Here is a 13,637-nt window from a genome sequence, read left to right as displayed (position 1 = left end):
TTCTGGTGTTGCCCCATTCTGACTGACTGACCCCTCCGATGTTTTGGGGTCCTTCCTCTGTTCCACTGCAGAGCCCTCTACTGCACAGGGTAGACAGGACCCTGTCTGAACCACCTGCATATAAACAATGTAGATTACACAATGAAAATTACATTAGCAAAGAATGAACTTGGTGTGATGACTGCTTTTAAATATCAACTTCCCACAAGTTTGAATCACCCTCACATCAGCAGCCTAGGTAAAGGAAAACTAAATCATTTGCCTTTTACTCAGTTGGCCTTGCCTCTTGCTATCCAAGTAATTCACCTTGTTATACCCGTTGCTGATTCCTTCTCAGACATTAGAACCAGCATTTCCTGCCTGCCAATGTTGGCTGAGGACCAGTGGTTCTCCAGGAATCCTCCAAGTCTTTGGCATCAGAATGGGACTGTTGAGGCACCAGGTTCTTGGTCTTCTATGGTGTGATGCAGCTGTTGCTACTATTTCCAGAGTATTGATGGAGTAAGCTGATCTAATACATTCTTTTTATAATTACAGTGGACGAGATTGTTCCTCTAGAAAACCCAAACTATTACAGATAGTAACAAAAACTTTAAAACAGCTGATCTTGGAACCCCTAAGGCAAGCTTTAAGCTACAGTTCCATTATTCCTGGATGCTGTAAGAACTAATTTGCAGGAGCAGAACTCTCATGCTGAAGCTCAACTCGTGCAAAGGCTGTTTTCCATTTAAATGAAGATACAGTAGAATATACGTCTACCTGAATTCTGGGCAACCAACAGATAGGATGAGATGTAATGGAAAGCTCTGCTCCCTACAGAAAGATGGCAAATCACAGAACTAAAGCCATCTAAAGCACATTACGAGTACCTAAAACTTATTTAGAGACACAGAATGCAAAGAAAGCTACCTGGGTGACTCATGCAGATGCCTACAGGGAGGGCACTGGATTAGCTAGAAGGGGAAGAGATTCTCCAAGTGCCCTGGGTTACTTCATTGTTGACATTGTGAACTAAAACTAAATCTCAGAAGTGTATGTAAAATTTCCATAAGCCCAGAACCTTTCTATCCCAGCTGCAAACTGCTCTTAACCCTAGGAGTCTGGCTCCCAAACTGTCCAAGTTAACTTTGTGCTCAGCAGTAACAGGCTTGCTGGGAATGAGCCTTAGCAACCATTATGTGGCTAATCCTTAGAACTGTAACTCTTATTTACAAATCTCTGCCATAGCGCCACATCATTCCTGACATCTGCAGCAGGACACATGTGGGTCTCAGGCATATTTCTCTCCTGTGTGACACTGAAAATTCTAGTCTGTGAAATCTCCTCTTAACACATACATATCCCAAGTCTTTACATTTGAAAGTTTAGAGAACATCATCGAATTTGGTGAAGACAGTAAGAAGAAACAGGAAGAAGCATATCTAACAACTTTTCATCTCCAAAAAGCAAAATTACTTTGAAGAGCCAGGTATGGTGGTTCATACCTATGATCACAGCACTTTGGAGGCTAGGGCAGGAGGACCATAAGTCTGTGGCCAGCCAGGATATATAGCAAGCTTCTGGGCTACCTGGTGAGACTCATTCTAAAACAAACAACAAATAGCTGATTTTTGCAAATGTCAAGAGACAAGTACTAAGTGATAAAGAGTATACACTCTCCTTATACCAAGAGAAACCTACGTGGTTCAGGAACTACAACCACACTTTTCTTTGGCTTTTACTAGTTAAAAGGATGTAGGGATGGCAATACTTTCTCTCAAAGAATGGAAATATACCTCCCCTGATGCTACTAAAGGAGTAGTAGTAGCTCTTTAGATTTTTTTATGAAACTGAGATTGGTAAAAGGAGGAGGAGGAGGAGGAGGAAGAAAAATAGGAAGAAGGAAGAAGAGGAAGAAGAAGAGGAAGAGGAAGAAAGAAAAAAGAATGAAAGGAAGAGAACTCCCTCCACTCCCCCAGCATCAGACAAGTTATTAAAGCAACACTCTCCCCACTGCTCTGGTACCCACAAAGCTCAAGTGCACCACCAGGCCTCATCATTCTAAGGTACAAACTAAAGAGACAGAAGTGGAAGGCATTTGGTAGGGGGTTGGGGGGTGAGAGGGTTGGGGGACAGCACAGAGCAAGCCAGTCCAACCTGTCTGTCAGGTTGCTGATACAGAAAATGGCCACAAACACCAGTGTGCTGAACAAAACACTGTTTCCCACCTGTATCACCATCTCACCACAGACAGGGCTTATGAACAAATTTAAAGATCCAGTATTAGAATTACAGAGGCAAAGAAACAAACAGTGAGGGTGGGGGCACTACTCATGAGAAAAAATAAATTCAGCTTTCTATTCCGGATCTAAAGAGGCTCTGCCACACAATCAGACTCAGAACACTCAGATCATCATCAACACTGCTATTTATGAATAACATGGGGGATGAAAACATATCAAGAATAAGTGCAGAAGAAAAGTCCAACACTTTTTAATGAATTAGGTCTGCTTGCTGTTGAAGATATATAAGAATTGCTACTGGATCTTTTAGGGCGAAAGCGAGAGACAATGGGGGGAGCGGTGGGGGAAACAGAGACCTGTCTAGATGCAGAACTGAACTATGATATTTAAGGGCAAGAAGGCATTTCTCTATACATAAATTATGACCATGTGACCTTCATCCTCTTTGTACTTTCCACTCTACCTTTCACACAGTTAGTACTTACTTTCCTTTTTGCGGATAGTCTTGTAAATTTAGAATAGAGTCTTACGTTTTTAAATGGTTAAAGCAGTCTTTTCATTTTGAATCCACGGGGCAAAGAGGGCTAGAATGTAGGAAAGGGGGTCTAGGATGACCACAAGTACCCAGGGGCACAATTTGTACATGTCCCTCATTTTGCCAGTATGACCCTCAGTGGGTTGTATCCTAACAGAGGAGCATTCTAGGCTCATTTTCCACAGAGGTGGCCATCAATATGGACAAACTCTATGTGACACAGTAGTCCCTGGAGATCAAGCTAACAATGTGTCCTGGCAATCATTAAGTCATAGGGGTAGGGTGAGAGAGTCAAGTATGTGTGGAAATAGTGTTGCAAGAGAGAGGTGGTGAGACCAAGAGTAAGGAACAGAGGGGTGGGGAGGGGAGGGATGTGGGTAGTAAAAGCAGTAGGCTGCAGGTCAGGGAGTTGAGAGGACTGAAATCATGAGGCAGGTCAAAGGTGGTCAGAATGGAACAGCGGGCCCTGGAGAAGCCAGCTGTGGTAGAACACAGCAGGTGCATGTGTACAGTATGGCAATCATATATAGTACATTTATTGTATCTCTTTAAAAAGCAGATTCATTGCCACCATGCTCAGAATAAGTGAGGATCCTGCAGACATGGTGGATAGTAGCCAAGCAGATCACTATTGTTCGGGTAAAAGAATGTGCCATCCTATTATCTAAGCTCGGAGATCTGAAGCTATGGAGGATTTGATCTAGACAAACTGACAATACACCACCTCGGACCACAATAGTGTGCGGCCACCTTCTCTTCAGCCACGTCAAAGGTCCAGTGAAGGAAGACAGGAGGCTGCCAGATTACCCACCAATAAGAAAAGAGCAGGCAGGAAGGAAAATACCTCCAAATTCAATCTAACTAAATCTAGTTCTCCCCTGGTATCTGTAGTACTAAGGTTCCAAGACTCTTCTCGGGCATGAAAATTTTACAAATGCTCAAGTCCCCATTCTCTTGCATTTGCATATAATCTAACATACACTTTAAAACACATCTAGATTACTTAATACAATGCAAATACTAAATATATGTTTATGCTTTTTGTTTAGGGACTAATAAGAAAATACTGTATGTTCAGTACCATTTTTTTGGTATCTTCAATCCATGGTTGGTTTGTTCTCAATAATAATCCACCTGTACCCTCCTATCCTGCCTGCATCCCATTAGAAATGTCCCAAAGTAACATTTCTTTCAGGACTTATTTCATGAAAAGCTTACACACCTACCTCAGGACCACTAGGATGGCAGACATAACAAAAGAATAAGCTATGGTTTGGGTCTCTACCTCAATGGTGGGAAGCTGCTATGGGAAAAAAACTGGCAGTTCCTTAAAAACATAAAATTACAATATAACCTACCTATTCTAGTTCTGAGAATAGAGCCCAAAGATCGCGTGCGCGTGCGCACACACACACACACACAGAGAGGGAGGGAGGGAGGGAGGGAGGGGGAGGAGAGAGAGAGAGAGAGAGAGAGAGAGAGAGAGAGAGAGAGAGAGAGAGAGCGCTAAAATGATATGTGTATTTTATTATAATTTTAAGACAAAGATTAAACTTACCTAAAAGCTAAAAAACGTCATAGGAACTTTTTGATCCCTATATGATACAACACAGATTCAATGCCAGACTAGACCAGGGTAAACTATATAAGTACTGTATGCCACAATTTGCCCATCTATAAAATGAATAACATCCCTAATTTAACTCCTCACTAAGAGATACCCAGGTGACCCAGTGGGCCAACACTCCTACTCCAGAACCCATTACTGAAACTATACTAGTGGGTGGGGCTAAGGTTAAGAACACAATCAGGGTGGTGAGGGCATAGAAACAGAATGCTTCACACTGTGTGGGTGGTGGTGGTGGTGGTGGTGGTGGTGGTGGAGTTCCTGCACCGTATTAAGACCCTGGAAGAGCCACTGTGGCCTTTTAAGTAATTAAGGTGCACTGTAGTAAACAGAGCAGAGAATAACACCATCATAAAGGAAACTAAGAGGAAGAAAAAGATCTGAACTTGGCACTCTCCTTTAGAGGACCCGTTACATTCCACAACACCTGCCTATCAATAGGTTCCATGGACATCCCAGGTAAAGGATTCTGTCTCTTGATTAGAGTTGAGGCACTCCATCACCTCTGATCTGCTGCTGCTGACATAACCTAGCTGTCCATTTGCTTCTTTAAAACAAAGACATAAATGAAACCCAGGCACCTACAGTATTTATATCAATGATAATTGTATACTCTGTTTCCAGTTTCTGAAAATGCTATAAAAATGCTCAATGATAGTAAGAATTCCACTGCAAATTCTCAGCATCTTGACAACACTGTTTCTTTTCTAGCACACTCAGACTCCCTCTGGGGGGAAGCTGTTTGAAGAAGGCTGAATGTTTTCTGTTGTTGCTCTACTTCACTTATTTATTTTGGTTAAAGAAAATCAAAATAACTAATCCAGGAAGAAACTGGTCAATAAATCTGAAAGTCATTTTGAGCAGGCCCTTCTGGCCTGCAAGTCCCTTCCTGTGAAACCGACCCCAGCAGTGCCTTTATTTCCCTGTTCATCAATTAAAGCCTTCAGTGCTTTATATATACTGGCCTTTCTGCTTAGTAGATTTTAAGTATTTATTTATCCCTGAAAAGCATAGAGCATAAGCCTTTCATTGTCTAAGGGAAGTAGCAAGGCTTGCCTCACGTTAGAATTTCCTAAAGGACAAATGAATCCATTTCCAAAACGAGAGACAGCTCTAAATGACTTCCTTCTTTGCCTTGACGTTCAATTCTACTCTCTCAGGTGTTCTTAAAACCATTACACTTGCAGAATATAAAGATTTTTTAAAAGGCAAAGGTGGCGTGAATGTGGGTCTGGTGCACACAGAGACTCTGGTGATCTGTCTCAGTATGTAGAAGCTTATTCATGAGAGCCCTGCAACTTCATTTAAAAAACACTCCTGGACTTGTTTGAGTCAGCTCAAGCAGCTGTGACCAAGTTCCACAGACTCCATGACTTATAAAAACCTAATAGTGTTTCATACAGTTCAAATGCTAAGAACCATGAGGATAAACAGGACTTTTGTTAGAGCTCAGGGGTTCATGGATGACATGTTCTTAACATGGAGTTACACGGTGGACTTGCAAACCAGCTCTTTGGGGCCTTCATAATCTTGAGAGCTCCAATGCTATGACCCAATCATTCCCAGGACTTTACTTTCGGATCATTTGAATTCCAGACCATGGTCAGCCCACAGCTATGGCCTGTAGAGAATGCGCCAGGGTTAAAACCCACCAGTAGGTCTAAACCTGCCAGGCAGCCCTGACAAGAGGCAACATTCAGGACAGTGAGGCCAATGTGAGATTCTTCACCAAGTCCACCGATCTCCCATGTGCTGGCCCCAGAACTCAGATTCCTCATGCCTTGCCTCCTGTAGCTCTTGCTCAGGTTCCCCTTCAGCTTCATCGCCAATACCCAAATGCTGTCCCTCAGCTAAATGCTGCCTGTACTGAGAATGCCCTATGCCTTCAGATTCTAGTGGCCTGTTTCTCTGAGGCACTTGGCTCTCTATCTTGACCAAGTTCTAAAGCATGACATAAACACAGGAAACTGGAAAGCCCCAGATCCTAAGCCCTGCTTCTGACATCAAATGTGTGGCTTTTTTTCCATACCAGGCTCCCACTCACCAACTCTCTAAATACCAGCCAATGCATTTATTCCCAGCAAATGCATTTATTTTGTCACCAAGATCTCACAGGCCATGGAGCTCTTCCCACCTGAAAGACCATCTGTGACCTGAGACTTCCTGTACATGTGACCAATACAAACCAGGAGTTCCTGTGATTCTTCGCCTGGTGTAAAGGTAGCTATAGAACTCAAGGGGGGCACTCTTCTTATAATGACTAGGTTTCCTGCTTGTTTATAAAGATATAACCAGAAACAATCAAATGAAGCAACAGCATAAAACCACATGTTATGAGAACTAGGTAATGTCCATGTTCTCTCCAATGTCCTCCAAGCAACTTCACCAACCCAACCAGGAAACTCAAATCTCACTGTATCAAGCTCATGTCCAGCGAGTGGGGCTGAAACTTCCAGATCAACGGCAGTCTTCCTGTGACCAGCCTGTTTGGGGGTACTTCGGTCTTAGGGTAAATCAACTCACTGGCATGAACTTGAGTATGTTAGGAAGGGGCAGAAAACAGTCCTGTCATTCAGAATATTCCAAGGGTTTAAGACACCTGTGCCAAGAACCCAGAACAAAAACAAATATAACATTGTATTCTATCAAACCAGGCTTGAGACACTGTCATTTACAACATAAAGGGTGGCTAACACCCCAATACACACTCCCAACAAATGAGAGTAAAGTGTACTAAAAACTCAACAGAAAAGACATATCAATAGCTTTCAAACACCTGAAAAGATGCTCAGCTCACTCAACGAAAGAAGTACAGATTTAAACTATGAGGAATAATGTTCGGTGGTGTCTTAGTTACTGCTCTATTGCTGTGAAGAGACACCAAGACCAAGCCAACTTATAAAAGGAATCATTTAACTGAAAACTTATAGGTTCAAAGGGTAAACCCACAGTCATGGTGGGGAGCATGGCAGCTTACAGGCAGATTGAAGCTGAGGCAGTAGCTGCTGAGAGCTTAATTTTATCCACAAGTTAGAGGCAGAGAGAGCAAGAGGCTGGGAATGGCTTGGGCTTTTGAAACCTAAAACACTTTCTCCAACAAATCCTCAAGGCCACACCTTCTACTCCTTCCCCCAAACAGTTTCACCATCTAGAGACCAAGCATTCAAATATATGAGCCTATGAGGGCCACTGTCATTCAAACCACCAAAGATGGCTTGATAGAATTGCCAGAAAATTCTTGGAGGCCAAAAGAAGGATGTTTGAGCCCCAACTCTGGCTCCAAATTATACATTACAAAGACACTGCTGCTTGCTTGCTTGCTTGCTTTCTCAAGAGTTAATTCAAATGGGCCTGTCAATCACCTGGCTAGAAGAGCACCTCTTCATCAAAGTTGACAACAATTAACCTTTTAATGAGATATATGTACACATACATCCCAGAGTCCTTCCCTCCATGCAAGTTCTTAGCCAGCCTCACTGCTAAACCCTCTAAGCCAGTCAGCTTGTTAAGAGTTCTAACTCAAGTGTAATCTGCTTTCCTTCTCTGATTTCTGGATACTGACCAAAAACGCTAAGCTTGCCAGCCAGACACTCTGGGTATTCTTACTTACTGTTTATGAAGAACCTGCCCTGTCCCCTCACTCTCCCTTATGTTGCTTCTCTACTAAGCCTGCCTGCTTTCTGCAGTCTAACTCATGAACTATAACTTCTTTCTCCCCCTTTCTATTTCCAGATACTGGACCAAATCCTAAGCAACTATGAGTACTGTTGACTCTTTCTCTAAAGAAACCGCACCACTGCAGTGCAGTTGTGTACAGCCCTCCACTGCTGAGCCAACCTGCTTTCTTGACTTTCTTCTTTTCTATCTCCCTCTTCCCAGCAACTGTGGGTTTACAGCTTGCCTTCCCTGTTGTTTTTCTCTCTGTAATAAAATGGTCCTCGAGCTTCTTTTTGAGTCCATTTTTAAGTACTTTTATCAATGAATCTAAGAACCCACAAAAAGAAACCCAATTTCCTGTTTTCACACTTCCGTTTTAAGAAAATACAAATACATCCTTGAGGTGAGGGCACTTCTCACAAAGCTGGTGGAAGCCTGTACAGCAATCTATCAAATACAGCAGTATTTGGAACCCTCTCCGGCATAGGATACTGGTCCAGAAAAATATAGCACTATTCAGAGGATTAGTACACATCAATAAAAGGAGGTGTCCTCCACAAATCCGTACACATCTTAGCAAAATGGCAGAATACATTTCTCTTGTTCTAAAGCCAACAAATTGGGCAATAGCAGTCATCCACTGTAAACTAATACAGAGAATGAAAAAAAAAAAAAGGAAGAACAGAAACTTCAGTAGGACAACATTAAGTGCAGATAGAGTAACTAAATTAGAAAATCACCACCTGCAAACTCCCCATATAGACCCTGAACCAGGCAGGAGAACTAGATACCTACAGAATCACCCTATAGGTACGTTTGGGACATGTACTTGTAGGTGAAGCAATGTAACAGCTATCCTGCCAGTTCATCAGGTTTAGCATCACCAACAGAAGAAACAACCCAACATTACTTTGTCCCCTGATGTAATATCAATTAGCAACCATTAATTAGGAAAATTGTTCTTGGTGCTAGACAACCACTACGCCACTGAGCATAATAACAATAATATTATCCCCAGTTCATAATAATATGTGCGGCCAAATTTAATAAAAGTCAAGGCACCAGATAAATCCAAAATGGAAGTGTTGTACAGGACAGCTGATTTGGGTAGGATTATTAATAAGGAGAAACAGACTAGAAACCACAGGCATACCAGAACTAGATGATAAAACCTTACTTCTAAAGACAACATGCTTTGGCTGCAAGACATAGAGAAATCAAGCTGGAAAGGATATGAAATCGTCCTCCCTGCTAACCACATTTCATATAGCAAAAGGTGTTACACAGGCCACTGGGGGATTTGGGGATAAGGTATCACTGATGGTATCCTTGCAGGCAACTCTCATGCTATAATACCAACCTTCCACACAAGATGTGCCCAGTGTTGCGATGTCACAAAAGTTATAGAGGGTAACCAACTACTCTGGATTGGTTTGAAGTCTGGCCCACAAGAACAAATTCATACATAGTGCTATAAGCCTGGTTAAAAGCCCAAGGCTCCACTGTGGTGGTGGCACATGTCTTTAATCCCAGAATTTGGGAAGCAAAGAGTTCCAGACCAGCCTGTTCTGCAAAGCAATACAGGGCAGCCAAGACTACATACCTAAAATGCTGTCTCTAGGGGTTAAGAAAAAAAGTCCATGGCTCAGAAGCAGGCTCCAGAGCCAAACCTTATACTGTTGTTCTGTTCTGTTAAGAGGACATATTGTCAAACTGCTTTAAGTATTTATGCTCAGACCCACAGGTTAGTGTTGCCCTCAACCTTGGCCAGAGAAGCTTCTCTCTACAGTTAATGAAGAGATCTGGACACAGTGATAACAATTAGTATCAAGTGCTCAGCCCTAAACAACTCATCTCTATCATCGCTCCCCCAAGCAGAGAACATCTTAGAAAGGAGGACAGAACAAACCAATGGGATGAAGCATCCTTTGTCCTGACAAATGCTGTCTTTAGAACATGACACAACCACTGTCCCCATGAACTCAGCTGCAGTTACCTATGCAAGATCAAGTCAACAAGATGGGTCAACACTGAACAGGCAGCACAAACTCGAACAGTGGGTTACTAACAACAAAAAAGAAGACATAAAGTGGTTCGGGGTACCTAAGAGAGAGGGAAAGGCGATATATTATCCCATTGTTTACATGTGAAATTGTTAAAGAATAAAAGATATTCTGTTTTAAAAGAAATCACAGGTGCCACCAGACTACATTTTCAGCATGCTCTGCTACAACCAAGCAGAAACTCTAACATATTCATGGCAAAGCACCTCAGACTTACCATTATCACTCATTATTAATATTGACTCCAAGCTAGCCTTTAAATCCTCATAGATATATTCAGCACCCATTCTCTGAAATGGACCAAGACCTCCCTAGCCTGCCTGCTCCAGGCCTTGCTTGCCTAGGTAGCATCATTGCTGTGCTGCAATTCCACACTCCTATAACACTCCTCTTCCTTGCCACAGCACCTCTGCAAGTGCTGCTCCTCCCGGAAACATCCTCTCCTATAACTCCTACATATCCTTCCTTCTCAGTTCACGTCCTTGTTTCTCAGGGAAACCCACATTCTTGATGGTTCTCACTTGGGAGTCCATGCCATAAACTTAGGAGTATTCCCTACCATCACAACTGTTTGTAAATGTAACAGTGTTCACATGAGTACTGGATTCATGGCCTTCTCTTCCCTAGCAAATAGTTCTCAAAGCAGTATCTCCCTCAAAAGGACTTCTGGGCTGCTGAGAATCTGAGGCCACCCTGGACTACAAGGTGAAACAAAACAAAATAAAAAACAAGCAATCAATCAAACAAACAAACAAAAAACTATTTGCTAAACCACAACAATAGCATCTGAGGAGACGCTATTAGAAATGGAAAAACCTCAGGCCAAAGTGTTGTAAAAGCCCACTGGGTCTCTGACATACACTCAAGTGTGAGACCCACGTGCTGAATTACTAGGCCTAGGTTCTGTAACATCAAGGCAAAAGTCTGATATTTCTGTACTCCATGCTGCGCCTTGCTGCCACCACCAACTGACAGTGTTAAAGACTGAATGAGATGTGCTACTCAGATGGATGACCGGTAAAAATCCTTGCGATAGCTTCATAAATCCCCTACATATTAATTCTCACCACCTATGTCTCACCTTGGAAGCCATCCCTAAGTAAATCAGCACTGAATCTGTTGTCCAGGGACCTGAGTTCTAGCCCCAAATCACAGCCTTTCTGGGTAGAATGAACCTTGGCTCTCGAAGACTAATAAAGGTGCCAGTCTCTTATGTTCCTTAATTTTCTCACCCATAAAATAGTAATAATAATCATAATACCCGTACTGCCCATGGCAGGATAAGAATTATACCTAGACATACAGTTAAACCCTAAGCTAACTTAGACATTACTGCTATCACAGTAATAATTACTCAACTGTAAAGGGTTGCCTACTTGAATATCATCTCTTTTCAGTACACAGAATACCTGACGCTAGTTCTTCCATCCTTGCAGAAAATAATCAGATCTACAAAGAAACCCATACCTAAACTTCTAGCACCCAAAGCCCTTCTAGAGCTTCCTGGCTCCTCCTCCTGGTAACAGCTGAGATGTAGCAGGAAGGTTTCACCCTACCAACCCCTTCCTTCCATCAGCTGAACTCACTCTCCTAAGTACCTACTAACCTGGGAACCAAACCCTGGAAACTCAGCCACATAGTAGTTTTCATTTGAGTGTGCTTCCCTAGGTGGCCAGGATTCAGAAGGAGCTCACAGAGGGCTATTTTTAGCCCAATTTTGGTACTTGGTAAAGTATTAATAGCAGCTATTATATCCCTGCTGCACAGCTCAAAAACAACAAGAAAAAAAGAGGACGTCGCCTCCTCTGAGAAGCTGAGGGTCCCCCTCCAGATAGCCAGGCTGTGAGGACCCAAATGACACCCGCCCTGTGTGGTCACTGATGCTGTGCCTTCCTGTGCTTGGCCCTAGTCCCCACAAGGCCAGAGGAGTACCGCGCGGTAGGGCGGTGGCAAGGGAGGGCGCTCGGTGAGCCTGGGCACTGAAGCACGGCAACACAAGGTATCCACGGGGGATGGCAACATTCGGCTACAGAGTAATCTTTCTGCGGAGAAAACAGTCAGGGCGAGGAACCTGCCAATGGCTACTGTATTTTTATCCTACTTAACCAGCACTGTCCCCAAGGGTGTCCCCGCGCGGTATTCTCCAAGATCACTAGCCGGGGCCAGAGCCGGTTTCCCGGATGCCATGGACGGCATAGCCGCTCAGGTCACCGGCGTAGGCAGCTAGGTCTGCCGAGTTTCGGGGAACCTGACCACCGCGTCCTGGGCAAAGGCCCCTCCACCGGCCACCGAGTGCGACACCAGGCCTATGCGGAAGCGGGCTGCAAGGTGGCCAGCCGCTACCCAAGTGCAGCCTCGTGGAAGCGGGGACCCGGTTCCTGGCCCTGCGCAGCCTACGGCTCGGCCTCAGCGCCCGCTCCCTGCCGCGCGGGAATGAATGGGCTCCCGCCCACCGCGCTCGCACTCACAGGCGGCGTAGGCGAGCAACGCGATGCCCAGCAGCAGCTTCATCCTCCTGCGGTTGACTGAAGAGACCAGGCGCAGCAGACCCTTGCTCAGCATGCCCGGGAACCGCACCGGCCCAGGGCCTGCCGCGCCGGCCAGCCGCTGCACAAAGCGCGGCGGCCTGAGCCCCGCCCCCGCGCGCCGGGCTTCCTGCCTGCCGGGCCACTGCGCTCGCGCGGCCCCGTCACGGCCTCCGACCCCGCCCACAGCCGCGCCCCGCCCTCCTCCTCCTCCTCCTTAGCCTCTCCTACTCAGGGCAGTGCCTGAGTTTTCCAGAATGATGTCAATCAACCCGGGAAGGGCGGGCACAACGGGCAGCGCGCAGCGCGCTTGCGCAGGCCGAAGTGCTTTTCTGCTTTCGCGGGCGGGGCAGTATTTAGATGGTTGACAAGGGTTGAGGAGGTGCGACAGCATCCCATCCCCTAAGACACTTGCGCTTTTCGTACCCTTAAGCCGGCAACACTGTTGACCTGAGCTGTTGGAGCTGAACAAACTGGCTTACTGTAGTTAGTACATCTTGTCAACGGAACAGTTGGGTTTCTGTGAGTGAGGTGCTCAAGAAGTTGCCTGGCCTTCCAAGCTGTTCTTTTTACTTAAATTCAAACAAGGCAGGAAACTGATAAATCCCAAACACTGCTAGTGAATCGACAACACTTCTTTACCATCCACAGCAGTTTCTTTTCTTTTGTTTTCTTTTTTTTTTTCTTGGTTTCTTTTTTCTTTTCTTTTTCTTTCTTTTTTTTATTTTTTATTTTTATTTTGAGACAGGGTTTCTCTGTGTAGCCTTGGCTGTCCTGGACTCTCTTTGTAGACCAGGCTGGCCTCAAACTCACAGGGATCCACCTGCCTCTGCTTCCCAGTACTGCCATTAAAGGCCTGCGCCACCACCACCTGGCTTCACAGCAGTGTCTTTTAAAGACAGCACATATTACCATGAAGGCATTGCTGCTCATCTTAGGAAATTGGGAAAAACCATGGTCAAGGGTGACATGAGGCAAAAGAGGAACCATGAGTTTGGAGGAAGTTGA

At 44.5% G+C, this 13,637-nt stretch overlaps 1 protein-coding gene across 2 annotated transcripts in view; it reads right to left on the bottom strand.

Moving 5' to 3' along the window:
* The window catches only part of UXS1 (UDP-glucuronate decarboxylase 1), a 79,764-nt gene extending 67,002 nt beyond the window's left edge, over positions 1-12,762 (bottom strand). Inside the window, exon 1 of one of the 2 annotated variants that reach the window (XM_084754270.1) lies at positions 12,573-12,762. In XM_084754270.1, coding sequence (XP_084610396.1) covers positions 12,573-12,666 — 94 coding nt within the window. In that variant the 5' untranslated portion in view covers positions 12,667-12,762. The remainder of the gene's footprint in view (positions 1-12,572) is intronic. The other variant, XM_084754271.1, reaches the window with a different exon arrangement.
* Between the last annotated feature and the right edge of the window lie 875 nt (positions 12,763-13,637).

This window comes from Acomys minous (genome assembly GCF_964271855.1).
Source record: "Acomys minous genome assembly, chromosome: 13".
NCBI lineage: Eukaryota > Metazoa > Chordata > Mammalia > Rodentia > Muridae > Acomys > Acomys minous.
This window is presented reverse-complemented; position numbering and strand designations above follow the sequence as displayed.